The sequence below is a fragment of the Lepidochelys olivacea genome (assembly GCF_965140295.1).
Source record: "Lepidochelys olivacea isolate rLepOli2 genome assembly, chromosome: 1".
Classification (NCBI taxonomy): domain Eukaryota; kingdom Metazoa; phylum Chordata; order Testudines; family Cheloniidae; genus Lepidochelys; species Lepidochelys olivacea.
The window spans coordinates 225,730,489-225,749,598 of NC_140411.1; the positions used below are offsets into that span (position 1 = coordinate 225,730,489).

The 19,110-nt window shown below is 45.4% G+C and overlaps 2 protein-coding genes across 3 annotated transcripts in view; both read right to left on the minus strand.

Annotated features, from left to right (window-relative positions):
* Window positions 1-1,302: 1,302 nt before the first annotated feature.
* LOC311525001 (uncharacterized protein) lies at window positions 1,303-9,659 on the minus strand (the record flags this gene model as incomplete). 2 transcript variants are annotated; one of them, XM_084636697.1, is made up of 3 exons in its annotated part: window positions 9,267-9,659; window positions 4,679-5,052; window positions 1,815-3,870 (listed from the first exon to the last, which is right to left on the minus strand). In XM_084636697.1, exon 3 carries the CDS (start codon window positions 3,844-3,846, stop codon window positions 3,187-3,189), a length of 660 nt encoding a protein of 219 aa, XP_084492823.1. In that variant the 5' UTR covers window positions 3,847-3,870; window positions 4,679-5,052; window positions 9,267-9,659. The 2 variants fall into 2 exon arrangements, with proteins under 2 accessions (XP_084492822.1, XP_084492823.1); XM_084636696.1 differs by lacking the exon at window positions 9,267-9,659 and having other exon boundaries at window positions 1,303-3,870; window positions 4,679-5,939.
* A 103-nt stretch (window positions 9,660-9,762) lies between these two features.
* BORCS5 (BLOC-1 related complex subunit 5) overlaps window positions 9,763-19,110 on the minus strand; it is a 126,132-nt gene continuing 116,784 nt past the window's right edge. Inside the window, exon 4 of the mRNA XM_084636717.1 lies at window positions 9,763-10,614. Coding sequence (XP_084492843.1) covers window positions 10,384-10,614 — 231 coding nt within the window. The 3' untranslated portion in view covers window positions 9,763-10,383. The remainder of the gene's footprint in view (window positions 10,615-19,110) is intronic.

Genomic DNA, 19,110 nt, shown 5'->3' on the forward strand with positions numbered 1-19,110 from the left:
ATCCGAAAATATGGCCACATCGTCAAGGTAGGCGACTGCATATTCTCCTAATCCCGCTAGGAGACCATCTACAAGTCTTTGGAAGGTGGTGGGTGCATTTCGCAGCCCGAAAGGGAGTACATTAAATTCATACAGCCCGAGATGTGTGGTGAAGGCTGACCTTTCCTTGGCAGATTCATCTAGCGGTACCTGCCAGTACCCCTTGGTTAAGTCCAAGGTAGAGATGAACTGGGCCCGTCCCAGTTTCTCTAATAGTTCATCTGTGCGTGGCATTGAATTGTTGTCTGGGCGAGTTACAGCATTTAGCTTACGGTAGTCCACGCAAAAACGTATCTCCCCATCTGGTTTGGGAACTAGAACCACTGGAGATGCCCATGCACTTCTAGAGGGGCGGATTACACCCATCTGTAACATATCCTGGATCTCCCAGTCTATAGCAGTTTTAGCTTGAGGAGACACCCAGTAAGGTTGGACTTTAATTGGGTGAGCATTACCTGTGTCAATGGAGTGGGATGCCCGTTCAGTCAGTCCTGGGGTGTCTGAGAACGTTGGCGCGTAGCTAGTGCACAGCTCCTTGATCTGCTGTTGCTGCATACGCCCAAGGGTCATGGAGAGGTTCACCTCTTCCACACCACCAGCACTTTTCCCTTCATAGTAGACACCTTCAGGCCACTCAGCGTCCTCTCCTCCCTGGGCTGTAAACTGACAAACCTTTAATTCTCTGGAATAAAAGGGCTTTAGAGAATTAATATGGTACACCTTAGGCTTTCGGTTGGAGGTGGGGAATGCTATGAGATAATTAAGAGCTCCCAGGCGCTCCTGGACTGTGAATGGCCCTTCCCACGATGCTTCCATTTTATGGGCCTGGAGCGCCTTTAAGACCATGACCTAGTCCCCTACTTTGAAGGAACGCTCTTTGGTATGTTTATCATACCAGGCTTTTTGCTCTTTTTGAGCATCCTGTACGTGTTCTTTAGCAAGGGCTAAAGAGGTTCGGAGGGTGTTTGGTAGGTTGGTTACAAAGTCCAGAATGTTAGTACCTGGAGAAGGTGTAAATCCTTCCCATTGCTGCTTCACCAACTGTGGCCCCTTAACCTCACGGCCATATACAAGTTCAAATGGGGAAAACCCTAAACTGGGGTGGTGGTACAGCTCTGTAGGCAAAGAGCAACTGCTGCAACACTAGGTCCCAATCATTGGAGTGCTCATTTACGAATTTACGTATCATGGCCCCCAAAGTTCCATTAAACTTCTCCACTATGCCATTTGTTTGATGGTGGTAAGGAGTGACAACCAAGTGATTTACCCCATGAGCTTCCAAAGGTTTTCCATAGTTCCTGCCAGAAAATTAGTCCCTGCATCTGTGAGGATGTCGGAGGGCCAACCTACCCTGGCAAAAATGTCTGCTAGTGCCTGGCACACACTTTTAGCCCTGGTGTTGCTTAGATCTACTGCTTCCAGCCATCGGGTGGCAAAATCCAGGAAAGTCGGTATGTACTGCTTTCCTCTGGGTGTCTTTTTCGGAAAAGGACCCAGAATATCCACAGCTACTCGCTGAAATGGAACTTCAATGATGGGGAGTGGCTGGAGAGGAGCTTTGACCTGGTCTTGGGGTTTTCCCACTCTTTGGCATACTTCACAAGACCGGACATAGGTAGAAACATCCTTGCCCATTCCCTCCCAGTGGAATGACCCCCCCAAACAGTCTTTGGTCCTGTTCACCCCAGCATGGCCACTAGGGTGATCATGGGCTAAGCTCAAGAGCTTGGCCCGGTATTTAGTTGGAACTACCAACTGTCTCTGAGGATGCCAGTCTTCCTGGTGTCCACCAGAAAGAGTTTCCTTGTATAAAAGTCCTCTTTCTACAACAAACCTGGATCGATTAGAAGAGCTGAGAGGCGGTGGGTTGCTCCGTGCTGCCGTCCAAGCTCTCTGGAGGCTTTCATCTACTTCCTGTTCGGTCTGGAACTGTTCCCTTGATGCTGGAGACATCAGTTCCTCATTGGATTGTGGACCTATTCTTGGTCCCTCTGGAAGCGATGTAGGGGATGGGGCTGTTTCCATTGACTGTGAACCGCTTTCCGCTGGGACACTCTGTTGGGGTTCCAGCTCTGGCTGAGCCTCTTGTGTAGGGTTATGGGCTGCTGCCGGTTCAGGTTCGGTGAGGCCCTCTGGTGTTGAGGTTGCAAGTACTGGATTCAGTGCTGGCAATGGGTCTGGTGCTGGTTGTTCCACTGGTTCCGGTTCTGGGACTGGTTCCGTATGGGTCTCTGGGACTGGATCCACTACTGCTATTGCAGACATTGGCCTGGGGTCCAGGTCCATCACCTCTGACTGGGTCCTGATAGAAGTTTCCGGAAGAGAGCTAGGCCTCACGACTTGTTTAGCCTGGCTGCGGGTGACCATTCCCACCCTCTTGGCCTGCTTCACATGATTGGCCAAGTCTTCCCCCAACAGCATGGGGATGGGATAATCATCATAGACTGCAAAAGTCCACCTTCCTGACCAGCCCTGGTACTGGACAGGCAACTTGGCTGTAGGCAAATCGAAAGAGTTGGACTTGAAGGGTTGAATCGTCACTTGGATCTCTGGGTTGATTAAATTGGAGTCCACTAAGGAAGCATGGATAGCTGACATTTGTGCTCCGGTATCCCTCCACACGGTGAACTTCTTCCCGCCCACACTCACAGTTTCCCTCCGCTCCAAGGGTATCTGGGAGGTATCTGGGCCTGCGGACCTCTGGTGTGATTCCGGTGCAATGAACTGTAATCTGTTGGGGTTCTTGGGGCAGTTGGCCTTTACATGCCCCAGCTCGTTACATTTAAAACATCGTCCAGCTGACGGGACACTGGGACGAGGTGGGTTGCTGGAGAACGGGGTGGTGGGACGATAAGGGGTCTGGAGGGTTCTTCGGGAGGTAGGTGGGGCCTTGGGTGGCCCCCGGTAATAGGGTGTGGTCTGGGGTTGTCCCTTCTGGTCTCCGCTCTAACTGCGACCAGTTTTCTTCTTCTCTGCCACCTCCACCCATCTGGCTCCAATCTCTCCTGCCTCGATTACAGTTTTGGGCTTCCCATCTAGGAAGTATCTTTCTATTTCCTCAGGAACACCCTCTAAGAATTGTTCCATTTGCATTAGGAAGGGCAAATTTACTGGAGATTCAACACTTGTTCCTGATATCCAAGCATCTCAATGTTTCACAATGCAGTAGACATGTCGGGTAAATGACACGTCTGGTTTCCACCTTAGGGCTCTGAACCTCCGACGAGAATGCTCGGGTGTTATCCCCATTCTGACTCTCGCCTTGGATTTAAACAGTTCATACTTGTTCATGTGTTCCTTAGGCATTTCGGCCACCACCTCAGCTAAGGGTCCACTGAGCTGCAGCCTCAGCTCTACCATGTATTGGTCGGTAGAGATGCTGTACCCAAGGCAGGCCCTTTCGAAGTTTTCTAAGAAGGCCTCAGTATCATCGCCTGCCTTGTAGGTGGGGAACCTTCTGGGACAGGAAGTGGTACCTGGAGAAGGATTGTTAGGGTTTGTTGGTATATGCTGCTGAGCCTTTATCTTCTCCATCTCCTCCACAAGCTTCCTCTCTTTTTCCTTCTCCTCCAGTTCTTTGGCCCTTGCCTCCATTTCTTTGTCCCTTGCTTCCATAGCTCTCCTGTGAGCAGCCGCTTGGTGTTGTTCTGCCTCTTTCGCTGCCTCCGTTTCTTTGTCCTTTGCCTCCAGTTCTTTGTCCCTTGCGTCTATTGCTCTCCTGTGAGCAGCTTCTAGAGCTTTTTCGATTTCTTTCATTGTCTCCAGTTTGGCTAACTCCAATTTGTGTAGTGCCTTGGTGTCTGCCATCTTTATCTCTCTGTTTTTAACTAACTTTACACCCAAGGGTTAGAAATAAAACAAACAAAACTTGGCTTGTAAAATTTTGCTGTGCTGGAATAGGATATCTATTATTTGATAGTGGTTGTCAATCCGCAGAAAAAGGCAATTCCCTTTGTCTCTGCTCTGGCTCCAAATCAAAGCAAAAAACCTCCAGCTACTTGGAAACCTGCTTACCAGCAGCCCAAAGGAAAAAAAATCCTTTCAAACCTGTGCTCCTTGTAAAAAAAATCAAAATCCTAAAAAAAAAAAAAATCCCTGCCACTTTTGTCTCCAGGCAAATGGGTAGAACACCCTCCCACCCCCATTTACTTTTAGAGGAAAAAAAACCTCTGGTTTGGAAGACTGTGAATTTCCTTGCAAGTGTTAAGTACCCTGCCTCCACGCAAAGAAAACCTGCAATTCACAAAGATAATCCCTTTTTGTCTCTGTTCTGGCCCCAAAGCAGAGAAAAAACTAGCTGCTTTCAGTTGGACCTCCTTTCCAGCAGCCCCAAAGGAAAAAAAAAATTTCCTTTTTAAAATCTGTATTTCTAGTTCAAAAAATCTCAAATTGATCTCAAAATGATTTCAGGTTAATCCCACCACTCTGCCACCATGTCAAGGTTCCTCCCCCACTCTGAACTCTAGGGTACAGATGTGGGGACCTGAATGAAAACCTCCTAAGCTTACTTTCACCACCTTAGGTTAAAACTTTATGACATATATTTATGACAACAGCAATCAATGCTTTCCATACTGTGGTGGTAATCTATTCAGTCTTCACCCACCCTCTGACTTCAAGGTTTTTGAAAAGGACTTACCAGAACATTTCCTCTGGTACCAGAACTGGCACGAACCTGGGACTTCAATCTGGTGTTGTCAGCGCTCACGAATCCTCCTTTTGAATCTTTGGCTTCCTGCTCCTTTCATCTGTCTCTGAAGGTGGCCTTCCTGACTACAATCACCTCCACAAGACTCGATGAGCTCGGCGCCCTTATGGCAGACCCTCCAGACAAGGTCTTTCATAAGGATAAGGTTTCTTTGAGGTTACATTCCAAGTTCATTCCCAGCGTTTCCTCTGAACTCCTCTTGACTCAGGTCATATACCTACCTGTTTTCTACCCAAAACCCTCACAGCACCAAAGAAGACAGGAAGCTCCATTCTCTGTATGTCTGCTGTGCCTTAGTTTTCTTCCTGCAAAGGAGAAAATCCTTCAGGAAATCTCTGAGATTCTTTGTTTCCATTACTGAGGGGATGGAAGGGGAAGCAATCTCCTCACAGAGGCTTTGTAAATGGATCCCAGATTGCTTCCTGCTCTGCTATGAGCTGATGGAGACTCCCCCCCCCCCCAAGAGGCGGAGGGCTCACTTGGCTAGAGCTAAGGCTACCTCAGGGGCTTCTCTTCAGGGTGTTCCCCTCCTGGATATTAGAGTCTGGTACAAGCACATCCTTCAGCGTGGTATATGGTTCCTGCAGTCTGTGGTGCAGCATGGTTCCTTGCACCCTCCTCCTCTATGAATACTGATTGTGAGTCATCCTCAGTGGAATACCCCATCGGGACCACCACTCAAAGAAGAAAGGAAGGTTATTTACCTTGGAGTAACTGGAGTTCTCTGAGATGTATGGTCCCTATGGGTATTTCGCTGCCTACCCTCCTCCTTGGCTTCAGAGCCTTTCCTCAGGTGATTCACAGTAGAGAAGGAATTGGAGAGGTGGTCAGGCTATGCCATCCCTTATGCCCTTGGGTCAGAGCATGAGGTGACAAAGGCATGGACAGTCTCAGTGCATGAAGCCCATAAACACCCACAGTGGTATACCCATGGGGATCACACATCTCAAAGAATTCCAGGTACTGTAAAGTAAGTAACCTTCCTTTCTCCAAAAGGAAAAGTTTGAGTTAAATAGGTGTTACTAAAACACACAACGTTTAGAAAATCTACTCACATTTCAGTCCCCTATGACAGTGGTTCTCAACCTTTCCAGACTACTGTACCCCTTTCAGGATTCTGATTTGTGTTGTGTACCCCAAGTTTCACTTCACTTAAACGACTTGATTACAGAATTAGACATAAAAATACAAAGGTGTCACAGAACATTATTACTGCAAAATTGCTGACTTTCTCATTTTTACCATATAATTATAAAATAAATCAACAGGAATATAAATATTGTACTTACATGTCAGTGTATATATAGAGAGCAGTACAAACAAGTCATTGTCTGTGTGAAATTGTAGTTTGTACTGACTTTGCTAGTGCTTTTTATGTAGCCTGTTGTAAAACTAGGCAAATATTTAGATGAGCTGAAGTACCCCCAGGAGTACATAGACCCCTGGTTGAGAACCGCTGCCCTATGATATCAGAAACCCACCTTGTTCTCTGGAGGATTTTCAATCAATAACAGGAGGCCAACGACTAATATTTCTAGTTTAAAACAAAAGAAACATAAGCCACCAAACATTTTTTAGCAACCCCCAAACCATCAGACCTTTTTTCACATCATAATGCAGCAGCAAAGGACAGGAATGTTTATTTTCCTTTTACAGTCACCTTTGAGTATTATTAGTGCCAGGGTGTGGGGCTGCATCTCTTCCAGAAACACTGGCCAGCTGTGTTTCATGGATGACATAACGGAGTGTGTTATTGGGACTATTTTTGATGCTGTTTGGGAGGAGGTTTGGAAAAGGAATTGCATTAGTAGGCTGGTGACTCAAGGCTTACACCAAATGCCATACTAAACAGCGTGAAGGGAAAAAAGGGCATCTAACACCTTGAGTATCACATATGTCTGAGATGAAGACAATAAGCAGGACATGGAGCAAACTGGAGAGCAGCAGCAATTAAGAAAACCAACAGCAGCAAAATGACCAAAGCAGCAGCTTATGGACATACAGAAAGGAGTAGCTTTCCCTCCGCAAGTGGTCCAAAGACTTATGAGTTACAAAATCTAATGGTGGAGAAATTAAATAAAATTGTGAACAATTACAGAACGTGTACATGGCATTTTACAAAGCAACTGTCACATGTACGCTTTCTGTGCCACCCATTGAACAGAATGGCTGACACTTGTATACACACTTTTCAGGATGATTGGCATCAGGGCCCAGTTATATTTTCCAGTTAAGCTACTGATTTTACTGGTTTGTTTTGATACCCGACACGGAGGCCTGCAGACCACATTGTTGTTTCCTTGCTATTTGTAAAGCACTAACAGGATGCTCAGCAGTGTCCAGAGATCTATACAACCAGATTCTCACAAATAAGAATTTTTTTCAGAATCAGACCATTTTCTACATGTTTCATGGCAACAGTGCATAAATTAAGAAGTTGCTGACTTGCTGTGGCATCTAAGTTCCCTCTAAGCTGCGTGGCCACACAGCAGGCTATCAAGGACCTCACAGGCAGGGAGAAGCGCCTCTTCCCTGGTCCCAGAGCTGCTGTGACAAGGGCCGGGGGGAGTTCTCTCTCCCCGCTGCAGCCTGCACCCCAAACCCCTCATCCCAGCCTCACCCCAGAGCCCACACCCTGAGCCAGAGCCCTCACCCCAACCCTCTGTCCCGGCCCTGAGCCCCCTCCCCACACTCCGAACCCCGTGACCCCACCCCTGCCACACATCATCTCCATACTGGTGCACATAACAAAATTAATTCCGCACATGGAGGTAAAAAATTAGAGGGAACATCGTGTCATCTGCAGCAAATTTTACATCACTGCCTTAGTTTCTGCAGCTGTAGTAAAATGGAGAGAATACTCAAGACACCTGCCTCACTTGTGCTGCAAGGAGCAATACTGGAAAGTACTTAGAAGATGGGAAGTGTTGTGTATGTGCATGTGTGCCACACTTAGAGAGACAGAACAAATTGCGGAACCACAGGATATATTGCATCTTTGATATAGTACCTTAATAGCAGGACTGTCCAACTGTCCAGACCTTTATGGGAGAGAAAACATTTACAGTACCTACCTTCTAAAAAAAGACCTAACAAAATGTAAGCTCTGGTATCTTGTGACCTACCCAGAGGTATAAGCTTCCAGCATCTAGCTCCGCACAGCTGTGGGATATCGATCATTCAACTCATCATTGGTCTAGGACTGAATATTGCCCATCCTGGATCTCAAGCCAGTGTAATTCGAGAGAGGAGGTAATACTTGTGTGTCAGGTTGATTTAAGGAAATATGGCAGCTGGTTGAAGCTGCTCGAGGGAATGTCAGATACCCAGGGGTGATGGAATAGTGGGCAGAGATCAGGGTTGCGTCAAGGTGCATGATAAGGGATCTTATTACAGTGCTCCCCAATTTAGCAAATGGATCTCTCCACTACGGTGGAGAGGCAGTGTGTATTATATGGCTTTTGGCTTGCAAGTGTCTTGACAATCTAGGAAAGAGGCCAGGACCTCGGGGCCTGATTCCCCCTTGCCTTGAACTTTGTGTTGTCATTAGCACTTGTGCAAAGCAGTTGTAAAATACTACCATTGGTGTGAGAAAGGGGGGAATTTTGATTTGGCAGTGTTTTGCTCACAAGTACACAAGGTATAAAGCAATGGAGAACTGGGCCCATTAAGCTGCCTTTACTTGCATGTACCCTGCCAATAAATCTTTTGCCAAATCTGAATCATTAATTGTTCCTCATTTCAAAGGGACTCCATTCCCACACAATGGTCAGAGGGCTTGAGTCCAACCATTGCTATGTTTCAAATATAAGTCAAAGTGGGCTGCACTCTACAATATGGATACCAATACAAGACCACCTGGCCTTAGGTAATGCAACAAGAGAGAACAATAAGCAGCTTGCTGCCAACAGGCAGCAATTAATATTGACAGGAGCCTGAGCCACTCTTATTCACCAGTGCTTACACACAAACTTTGGCTGAATAAATTCTCTACATGTACAATAATGTTTTCAAAGCCCCGAAGGAAGCATTCAAAAAACCCTTTGGGTAAATTACCTAACCATCCACTACATGGGGAGGATGCCACAGGAGGCTCTCAAACAGAACTACGAGTGGACTATTAACATTCAAAGCAGCCAGCAGGAATCACACCCTGCTTCAGGATTCCAAGATCTAGGCCTGCTGTAGCATGCTCCCTGTGGAATGGTGTAACGACTACTCAAGCCAGGTACAGGTGTGCTTTTCACCCTCCGTGGCATTTTCTGGTTAAAGTAACAAGCCCATGTTTGGGCCTGATTGTGGGTCCTGATTTCTTTCCTCAGGTCGCTACAAGCCAAAAGCAGGGAAGGGTTCCTCACTTTTAAGACTAATCACGAAGCAGCCATTCAGGTCATTACATATTTGTGGCTTACACAGCACCGTTCATCTAGAGAGCTCAAAGCACTGTACAAAGGTGAGTAAAGTATCATTACCCCGATTTTAGAGACTGAGAAACCATGGCCCAGAGAGGTGCACTGACCTGCCAAAGGTCACCCAGCAGGCAAGTGAAAGAGCTAGGAATAGAGCCCTGCTGTCTATGTCCCAGAGCAGAGCTCTTCCAGCACCAGCACACTGCCTCCCTTCCAGAGCTGCGTGGTGTTTGCAATAGAGTGAGAACGTCCTGTTGCCTTTGGAGCAGTTTTCTGAGCACAATCCCGAAGGGCTATGTGGTTTTAGTCATGAAACACTGCACTCACAACTGCTCTCAGAATGAAGGCAGCTGAGCCAACACACCAAGCTCAATGGACACTTCAGCCTCCCTTCCAAGATAGAGAACTACAGTCTTCCAGCTAAAGGCAGCAGCAAACAATCTGACTGGCATGTTAAAGGCTCCCATCACCTCACATTCATCTCTTGATGCAAAACCAAAGGATGCCAAGGTTTCGATAGAATTGCTCTGGGGTAAATGTCCCGGATTAGCGTCACTACGTGGGGGGTTAGAGCAGGGCCTGTACAACAATAATGACACAGACACATGGAACTGGAACAGTTATTCATTTACAGCCCCACAAATTAGTAAGACCATAAAAATAGGAGCCTCAAGGAAAGAGATGCTGACTAGAACTGAAAGGGAAACTTCCTTGCCACGCAAACCATGTTAATTACAACAACAGGCAGATTTAATAAGCCTGTTCCTGGTTCCACATTTTCACCTACAAAATATACATGTTTCCAGGGCTGGGGAATATTATAAATATCTGCCAGCCATCTAATTGTTCACTTCTCAAGTGGCATGGAAAGTACGCTACAGGGTTTCTTACACCCAATACCCCTTTGAATTTTTTCGAAAAAGATCAGGTGGAGGAATCGCTCCTCTTTGAGGCTGAATCTAGTTACAGGAATGAAGCACATGTTTCAGTACAGATGGAGGTGCTATGGGGATAAAGGAAGGGTAAATTTTCTTCTCCAAACAATCCGAATAGGGAGCTCCTTTATTCCTGGCTGTACTGTTTCAATGCACAGTTCTGGCAGCTGAGACGGCAAAAAGTCAGGCAACAAAGCGGTCTGTTCCAAGGGACTGCCAATCAGGCGTGCTGGAAGCGCAGCGTTGTGCTGAATGTGTGAACGAGAAGGGGAGGAAAGGGAGTTTGGAGCCACTATAGCTTGAGCTCCCGGTCAGGTTTCATGGTGAAGGGTTCCAGCCTCTCGCTTTCAGGCAGCATGCTGTTTAGCTTCTCCATGAGAGGGACCGTCTGGTCAATGCCCATCTGTATGCGGCGGAGGATCGCAGACATTTCGTTGACCTTTTGGATCTGCTCTGCATACTTGGCGTACCTTTTCTGGCGCTCCTGCATGAAGCTATAGAGAGTTTCCACTGAGAGGTCCATCTGTTTAAAAACAAAACAGGGAGGGCCACGTTAGGCTAGAGTTTCCAAATGCCTTTCAGTGGGGCACATGACTCTTACCAGTGATCAAGTGTATTTGTCAGTCTGCCAGATCTACCAGTAGCTAAAAAGGCGCTTCTCTAGCAGCTCTATCTTGCCCATCTCTACAATTAGATATAATATGTACCTACCGATCATGGAAGTGGTATGGATCAGTTAGTGCTGGAATAGCACTCTGCATTTATATCGCTTATTTCATCTTCAAAGTAATTCACAATGCATCATTTGTTCCCAGCTTTCTAATCTACAATTTTAAAACCTATTAAGTGTTCCAGCTGTTAGTCATTTCTGATGAATGCATGACAGGATAATTCCTTTTTTTTTTTTAAAAGGATTTTGAATATTGACAGATCTAGTGTATACATCTCTCTCAGTCACAGCAGTTGGGAGTATTTACATTCCAAACCCTCAGGAACCATCTAAGACCCCAAATACCCAAGCTTGCAACGGCTCAGTCATATGATCACACACTTGCACACACTTCAGTTTGCTGACTATTCAAACTCTGGTATTTCCAAGCACTTGGGCACAGGTCATGTCTCTGGCACGCAACATTGGTAAGTGGGAGTCCTCAATCATCAGTTGAAGTAGGATAAATATACAGAATTGTGAAAGTACTACATTCAGTCTCCGCAGAAAACTAACTCCTCAGTCACGAATGAAGAAATGCTAGGTGGTGGCTACCAGATGAAGGGGAGAAAGCGGGCATGATGGCTTCACTTTAGCCCACAGGCCTTCTGCTCTCATTGTCACCAGTTCAAGTTACCATTGTGGCACTTGAATTGGCAACATCACTGCAGTGAATTTCAGGAATCCAGTCACACTACTGTAATATGGGGAGGAAAAAAAGCATTTTTGATCATGAAACTCCTTTCCTATTTCCTCAACCAGCACCGCTTTCTGTTGTTCTGCTGGTGTGAACAGGCTTGACCAAGATTGCTTATTTTAACTAATAGTGGACATTAACTAATAGTGTTAGATTGAAGGTGCTGACCCCAGTAACTGGAAGCTCAACAGTGACTTACCAACTAGCTAGCTTTGCTGATCATTTCTGCACTGTACACTTTTCCACACAGCACTCACTAAACAACTGGGTTCTGTCCCAACATGCACTAGGGAAGGATACTCTGGGAGCAGACTCTTTAGCTGCTCCAAAGTCCTGCTTGTGAATCGGGAGGGGATGTCCCCAAGACAATAGAGAGGAGGAGTGAGCCAAGGTTTTGTTGAATGACCGTTGAATTCAGTTGATGCAGTCCACATCAGCAACGTCTGGCAAGAGCTCAGGAAGAAAAACAGCCGGGAAGGAATCAAGGCAAAAGTAGTCAGGAAATAATATTTTGCTAAGGAACTGAAGTTACAAGTAGTATTAAAATAATATATGTCTGTTTAATTGCCCTGCAGATTTAGGAGCATTTTTTCTATCACCTCCACCAGTGCCAGATACAGTATCAATTAACCTTTAATTCTTTCTAGCCTGCTTTCTGTCACTCTCAGGCTGAAATCCTTACTTTCCCCTCTGTTCTTTCCTGTGGATTCCTCCCGCTACCCTTTCACACATGGGACAAAATAAAAGCCAGCAGAGCAGGAAACTCCAAATCGTGTGGAAACAATTTAAGCCTGCTTAGGGGTTTCCATTAAAACTTCAGCTTAATACTTTGATGCTAGTTTTGTAAATTGTAGTGTGTAAAAGCAGATCACCACCAGGTCGGCTTGGCATGGAAGTAAATTCAATCCAGTGCCTAAAAATGAGCCACCTAATGAGAGAGTGCTGTGGTATGGTAGGCAGTTGGAATCCTTTCAAAAGTCAGCATGCCTCATTAAACAGAGCAACACGGAGGCTGAAGTAGAAATCTCCCCTGGTTTTAAAGTTTTCCTCAAGATACGTTCTTCACATGGCCTCAAAACTCCAAGCAATAGGCAAAGCTCATCTTTACAAAAGGTTTGAACATAATAAACAATCAAATAATCAGAATTAGCAGCTTCTATATAGCACTCTTTATTAATAGATCTCTGGGCACTTTGTGAATGTGAGTAAGAATCATTATCCCCATTTAGGGAAATGGAGGCACAAAAAGTTTCCACTTGACCTGCAAAGAGGAAAAAATAATGGGCTTGTGCTACTTTGGATGTGCACACAAAGGCTAAAAAAGAGCCAGCCCCCCCCGGCCCTCAAAAAAGGTGGGTGAGGTCACTTGGGATGGTTGGTTTTTTTCCACATTAGTAATTCAGGTTTTGTCTGCTCTGGAAGACTATGGCAACTGCAGAGCTGGCGATCTCACAAGAAGGGTGAAATTTGCGCGTCTGATTGAGGGGAGATGGGATTTTTGATCAGACTGTTTCAAAAATAATGTTTTGTGTTAGCATCTGTTTATAATGCCAGCGCCTATCTGTGTATTTGGGCCTGTCATTGTTACAGGGCCAGCTGCACCTCTGAAGTCAATGGGTGTCTTTTCCTTTACCTTAATGGGCTTTCAGGTCTTAAGCAACATGCCCAAGGACAAATAAGAAGTCTGCATCAGAGTCCAGAACTAAACACAGACTTCCCAAGTTCCAGTCCAGAGTGTGAGCAACACTACAGTCCTTCTTCATTTGGACTTGAGGAAGAGGAAGTGTTTATCAGTCAGGGTGCAAGAACTCAAAATACACATCCTCCAAGACTTCCTCCCTTCCCTCCTCCTGTCCAAAAGAATTCCTCCTGCTAAATTTAGGCTTCCCTGATTTTGCATTTTTATAGTAAAACAGGATTTTTCCCCCACCCCCACATAAAAAAGTTAAGTCTTAACAGTGTAACACAGTAAAAACAAGTACAAGCCCAATGTTTTTTAAATATGTTCTTTTGCAAGTGAATGGCAGAGTCAGCAATAGAATCTGGGTCTGCTGGTTTCTAATCCAGTGCCCTAGTCACTTGGCCAGTAATGTCGAGAGAACATTTCATGCACCTAAGAAGTAAACAGGCAGTGTGTTTACAGTCATGAAAACTGGATCTCAGCCAACTGTGGTTGAAACACTGCAGAGGACTTTGGAGGCGAGAAACTTCTTCAGACAGGAGATTAACTTTGTTAAGTTTAGGCTCCAGAAAATGGGGTATGATTTTGTTTTATTCTTACTTCTATCATTTGAATCTTGAATCTTTGATAACAAATATATCTAAGTGCCATGATATTAAGCAAGGTGCTAATCCTGAGCTGAATCATTCAATCTGGTGTGCATTGTTCCTTTGAGGCCAGCAGACCTGATATTACTGTGAGCATTCAGTGGAGAATGGACTGAACACACTATAAGGGAATGTTTCAAAAGGGACTTGGGTGTCTTTGTTGGTAACCGGAAAGGCAGAGTAAGGGCTGGTAAGGGCTGGCAGAGCTCAAAGGAGAGTGCCTGGGTGGCTGACGGTGCTGGTGCTGGAAACTGACACCCAGTTAAGCACAAGAGTCCCTCATGATGAGGCAGGGGCGTAACAAGGCAGTCCTGGGTACCCCAAGAGCTGATGGGGAAAGCATTACAAGTGTTTAATGATATGGATGTAAGTGAAGCTATATGAAATGTGATGTTTTTAAATTATTTCCATTAAAAAGGTTTCAAATTACACCAGAGGCTTATCGCCTCATATTGAGGAACCTTAAAATGCTTGATATATTAAGTCAAGGAGAATATGTGCATTAAATGGTGGATTATTTGAAAAAAACAGATTAAGAATAAAGGGGCAAACACCCGTGACAAATCAGTGGATTTAATAGCTCAAGAGCAGTTCTCTGAGATTTGCACTGAAGAAGTGTGAATTGCTGTGTGGCAGAAAACTCCTATATCAGTAGAAGCAGCTGCAGAAACAGCTGACTTATACATACAAGCAAGGCAATGCAAGGAGCACAAGCCCCAAGGAGAAGGACAAAGATTTGGAGTAAAAGTGGGTCCCTGGTTTGTCCGTAGGAATAAGGAAGAGGGGAAGTAAAGTCCACCCAACCCCAGTACCACTCTGCTCCAAGGACCCCAGCCCAAGAAGATGGTCCCTGAAAGTGTTACCATGTGCTTCCCCTGATCACATGAAAAGGGAGCGTCCTATGAATGATAGTTCCAAAGTCACTCAACAATTTGTTCGGGTTAATATATCTATCCTGGAGTCAGAAATTTCAGTGGTGGCAGAGGGAGCTCTGGTTAACTCTGTCAGGTCTGACCTCTCGGAGGAGGACAAAGAGTTCATTAAAATGGCCAAAGTAAATGGCAAAGTCTGTCAAGGCTAACAAAACACTCGTGCTCAGATCTCCCTAATCAGGAGAGATGTGGTTCAGGAAAGCAACATGCTCTCTGGGGAAGAAGTGAACCTGCTACTGTTAGGTCAGGTTAAAATGACAATGCCTTTAACATGCATTCTACTGGAACGGGAAGGTTTAAGGGGTAACTTAAAAGTGGGAGTTCTTGAGAATTTACTAGTTGATGTGCTGGTTGGTAATGATATGCTCTCACTGCTCAAAGCTGTTACTATTGTGACACGTAGTAAAAAGGAATACGTCTCTCAGCTCCCAGACGTGAACACTGAGGAAGGAAAGGTGGATTCTCTCTATCAGCAGACAACAGTTTTGTGTCTCAAGATGCAGAAGAAGGGGGAGCCTTTCTCCTTATTTGTGGCCAGACCTCCTTGCAAGCAAAAGTGAATCAGTTTTTGATGCTGAACAGGAAGCAGACTCTCCCTAGAAAGCATAAAAGGAACCATATTCATCAAGCCCCAAATCAAGAAAACAGGGGAAAGGTTTTTTGTACACGAGGGAAAGGATGTACAGAAAAGCACCTTTAGGGAAAAATAGAAGGCCTGGGGAGCCCTACAAACAACTGACTGTGCCACTAAGCATTGTGGGGAGTTAGTGTTACTAACCCATGACTCCCCTGGTGCAAGTCACTTGGCATCAGAGAGGACATATGAAAAGTTACAAACAGCCCAATACTCTGAGTATTTATGACCCAATATTCAGAATGAGGGAAAGAAATATTTGAGACTTATGTCAGCAGTGGAAAAAGCCTCTAGGGCCCCACAAGGCTTCCATGCACTCATTACCAATAATCAAGGAAACACTTTTCCAGGGTAGCCATAGATATTGTTGGGCCAATGCCCCAAGCGACTCAGAGAGGAAAGAAATATATGCCAGTAACAGTGGACTTCACCACAAGATACCCAGAGGCAGTTGCTCTGTCTACTATAGAGGCTGAAAGGGTGGCTGGGGCTTTGTTCGCTATATTCAGCGGAGTAGGTTTTCCAAAAGAAATCTTATCAGATAGTGGGTCAAATTGCGTCCGCGCTGTTTACTGTCTCAGTTAGGGAAGATGTAACAGGTAAAACAGCTGAGCTCTGCCCCATATCACCCATGAACAGTTTAGTTGAAAGCTTCAGTGGGATTCTAAAAACAATGATGGGAATATATGCAACCAAAAGGGCAAATGGCTGGGCTATAATGTTACCCACCCTGTGTGTTAATTGCTTAGAGGGAAGTACCCCAAGAGTCCACTGGGTTCATTCCATTTGCTCTCCAATCTGGGAGAAAGGTCAGAGGTCTCATCAGGGACTCCTGAGAGGGTGGCACTGGGGCTAAGGGGGAAACCAGTGACTGAATAGCTACAGAAGCTTAGGAAAGACCTAAAGTCTGATGGAAATGGTTCAGCTGAACCTCAGTAAAAGCCAAGCTGCACAGAAAACGTGGTATGACCACAATGCCTGCAAATGATCACCTGATGTTACTCCTTGTAAAAAGGCACAAAATGGGACCCCACCACCACCAGGTCCCAAGGCTTGGGCTCCAGCCTGAGCTGAACGTCTGCACTGCAACTTTATAGTCCCACAGCCTGTGCACTGTAAGCCTGAGTCAGCTGACACGGGACAATCGTGGGTGTTCTACTGCAGTACAGACATACTCTGTTGAGCCCTGCCTACCCCTATCAGGCCATATCAGACCATTGGGAAAACACATTAGTAAATTCATAAGGAAATACAAAGTATGCTAGAAATAGGGCTAATTAAAGAGTCAAACAATCCTGGGCCTCACCAGTCATCAAGGTTCCTAAGAAGGATGGGACTACAAGGTTTTGTGTTGATTACAGAAAACTTAATGCTGTCACAGTACCTGATTCATATCCTACGCCCTGAACTGATGATATGTTTAGGCAAGGCAAAATACTTAAGTACTCTTGACTTCAAAAGAATATTGGTAAATCCCATGAGCGAAGCACAGAAAAAAAAACCCACTTTCATTACTTATTTGGGACTTTATGAGTTCAAAGTGTAACCTTTTGAGTTAATTAATGCAGGAGCCACTTTTCAGAGGCTTGTTAATAAAGCATTAAATGGGTAACAGACTATGTATGGGCTTATATTGAGGATGCCCCAATAGTTACCAAGTCTTGGTCAGATCATAAAAACCACTTGGGAATTGTGCTGATGAAACTCAGAGAGACAGGTCTCACTGTGAAAGGTGAGAGAATGTAAAATAGGCACAGTCAAATCCCTTATTTAGGACACAGGGTAGACGGTGGCCAAATTTCTCTTGAAAATGGAATCTATTGTTAGCTGGCCTAGATTGCAGACTAAAAAGCAAGTCCAGTTTTTCATAGGTGTGGCTAACTACTATTGCCGATTTGTACCCGGTTTCAGTGACGTGGTGTCTGCTATCGCAGAGTGGTGCAAAAAGACAAAGACAAATAAAGTAGTGTGGATAAAAGCTTGTCAGAAAGGTTTTGATGAGGCAAATAAAACCCTGTGAAGAAAGCCTGCTCTAGCCAGTCAGGTTTTGACAAAATACTTGAACCACGTACCGATGCAGACATGGGTTTAAGTGTGGTACTGATGCAAACGGGGAAGTAATAAAAAGCATCCCACTGCTTTCTTTCATAAAAAACTGACACCTACTGAACACAAATTATTCTGTCATAGAAAAAAGAATATTATGCTATTGTGTGGGCAAGCAGTTAAGGTCCTAGCTATTTACCAGAAAATGTAGGATCCTAACAGACCATTCTCTCTTTTGGTATGGCTACATTGAACCACAGGTACCAACACCAAACTACTACACTGAACAACTGCTCTAAGAATATGGCATTGCAACTGTGCATATTAAAGGGAGAGAGTATATAGTGGAAGATGACTTGTCCGGGCAAGAAAGTTATGGCCAGACAACTATGGATCAGCCAGTGGCTAACCCCACTGCATCAACATAAGGGGGGGAGGTGTGAGCCAAGAATCTCTTAATGCCAACTGGTAAGGGGACAACAGGAATGTCTTGATTCTGATATGTCCACTCTGGTTCACCAAAAAATGTCAAGTGAGGTCTTAAATGAAAGCCAGGGTCACACTGGTCATTAATATCATTGTGAAATGCATTTAAGGAATTATGTTTATGTACTGAAAACATGTCCTTAGATTTTGTATCAAGACATGAGTCACCAGCAGAGGTGAAGAAACGGGTTTTCTGCCAGACAAGAGATGTTTATTCACCTCTCTCTGTCATATGTAAATTAAGCACTGTAAGCCAGCACTGTTATTGAAGAGATGTGAAATCAACAGGGCAGCCGCATACAAGAACAAGAAGCCACAGGGGCTTACGCTGTCTAAGGTATGTCTACGCTACGAAATTAGGTTGAATTTATAGAAGTCAATTTTTAGGAAGCTATTTTATACAGTCGATTGTGTGTGTCCCCACTAAGCGCATTAAGTTGGTGGGGTGCGTCCACAGTTCCTGCAGTCTCCACTGCCCACTGGAATTCTGGGTTGAGTTCCCAATGCCTGACGGGGCAAAAACATTGTCGCGGGTGGTTTTGGGTACGTTGTCAGTCGCCCCTCCCTCCGTGAAAGCAATGGCAGACAATCGTTTTGTGCCTTTTTTCCATGCAGACACCATACTGCTGTCAGCAGACAGTGCAGTAGGACTGCTAACTGTCGTTATCATCCACCGCTTCCACTGCAACTCTGCTCTCCTGGTACCATGAATCCTCCTCGCAGGTCCTCTCGTTGTTCTGTATAAATATCTATTCTCGTGGCAGCTGTCGTCACCCACCGCTTCTGCTGCAACTCTGCTCTCCTGCAGACGACATACTACGGTAAGCATGGAGCCCACTCACCTCACCGCTGCTGTTGTGAGCATTGTAAACACCTCATGTATTATCCTGTACTATGTGCAGAACCTGCAAAAGCAGGCAAGGAGGCGACAACAGCGCAATCATGATAGTGCTGAGGACATGGACACAGACTTCTCTCAAAGCACGAGCCCTGGCAATTTGGACATCATGGCGGTAATGGGGCAGGTTCCTGCCGTGGAATGCCGATTCTGGGCCTGGGAAACAACCACAGACTGGGGGGACCACATAGTGTTGCAGGTCTGGGATGATTCCCAGTGGCTGTGAAACTTTCGCATGCGTTAAGGACACTTTCATGGAACTTTCTGACTTGCTTTCCCCTGCCCTGAA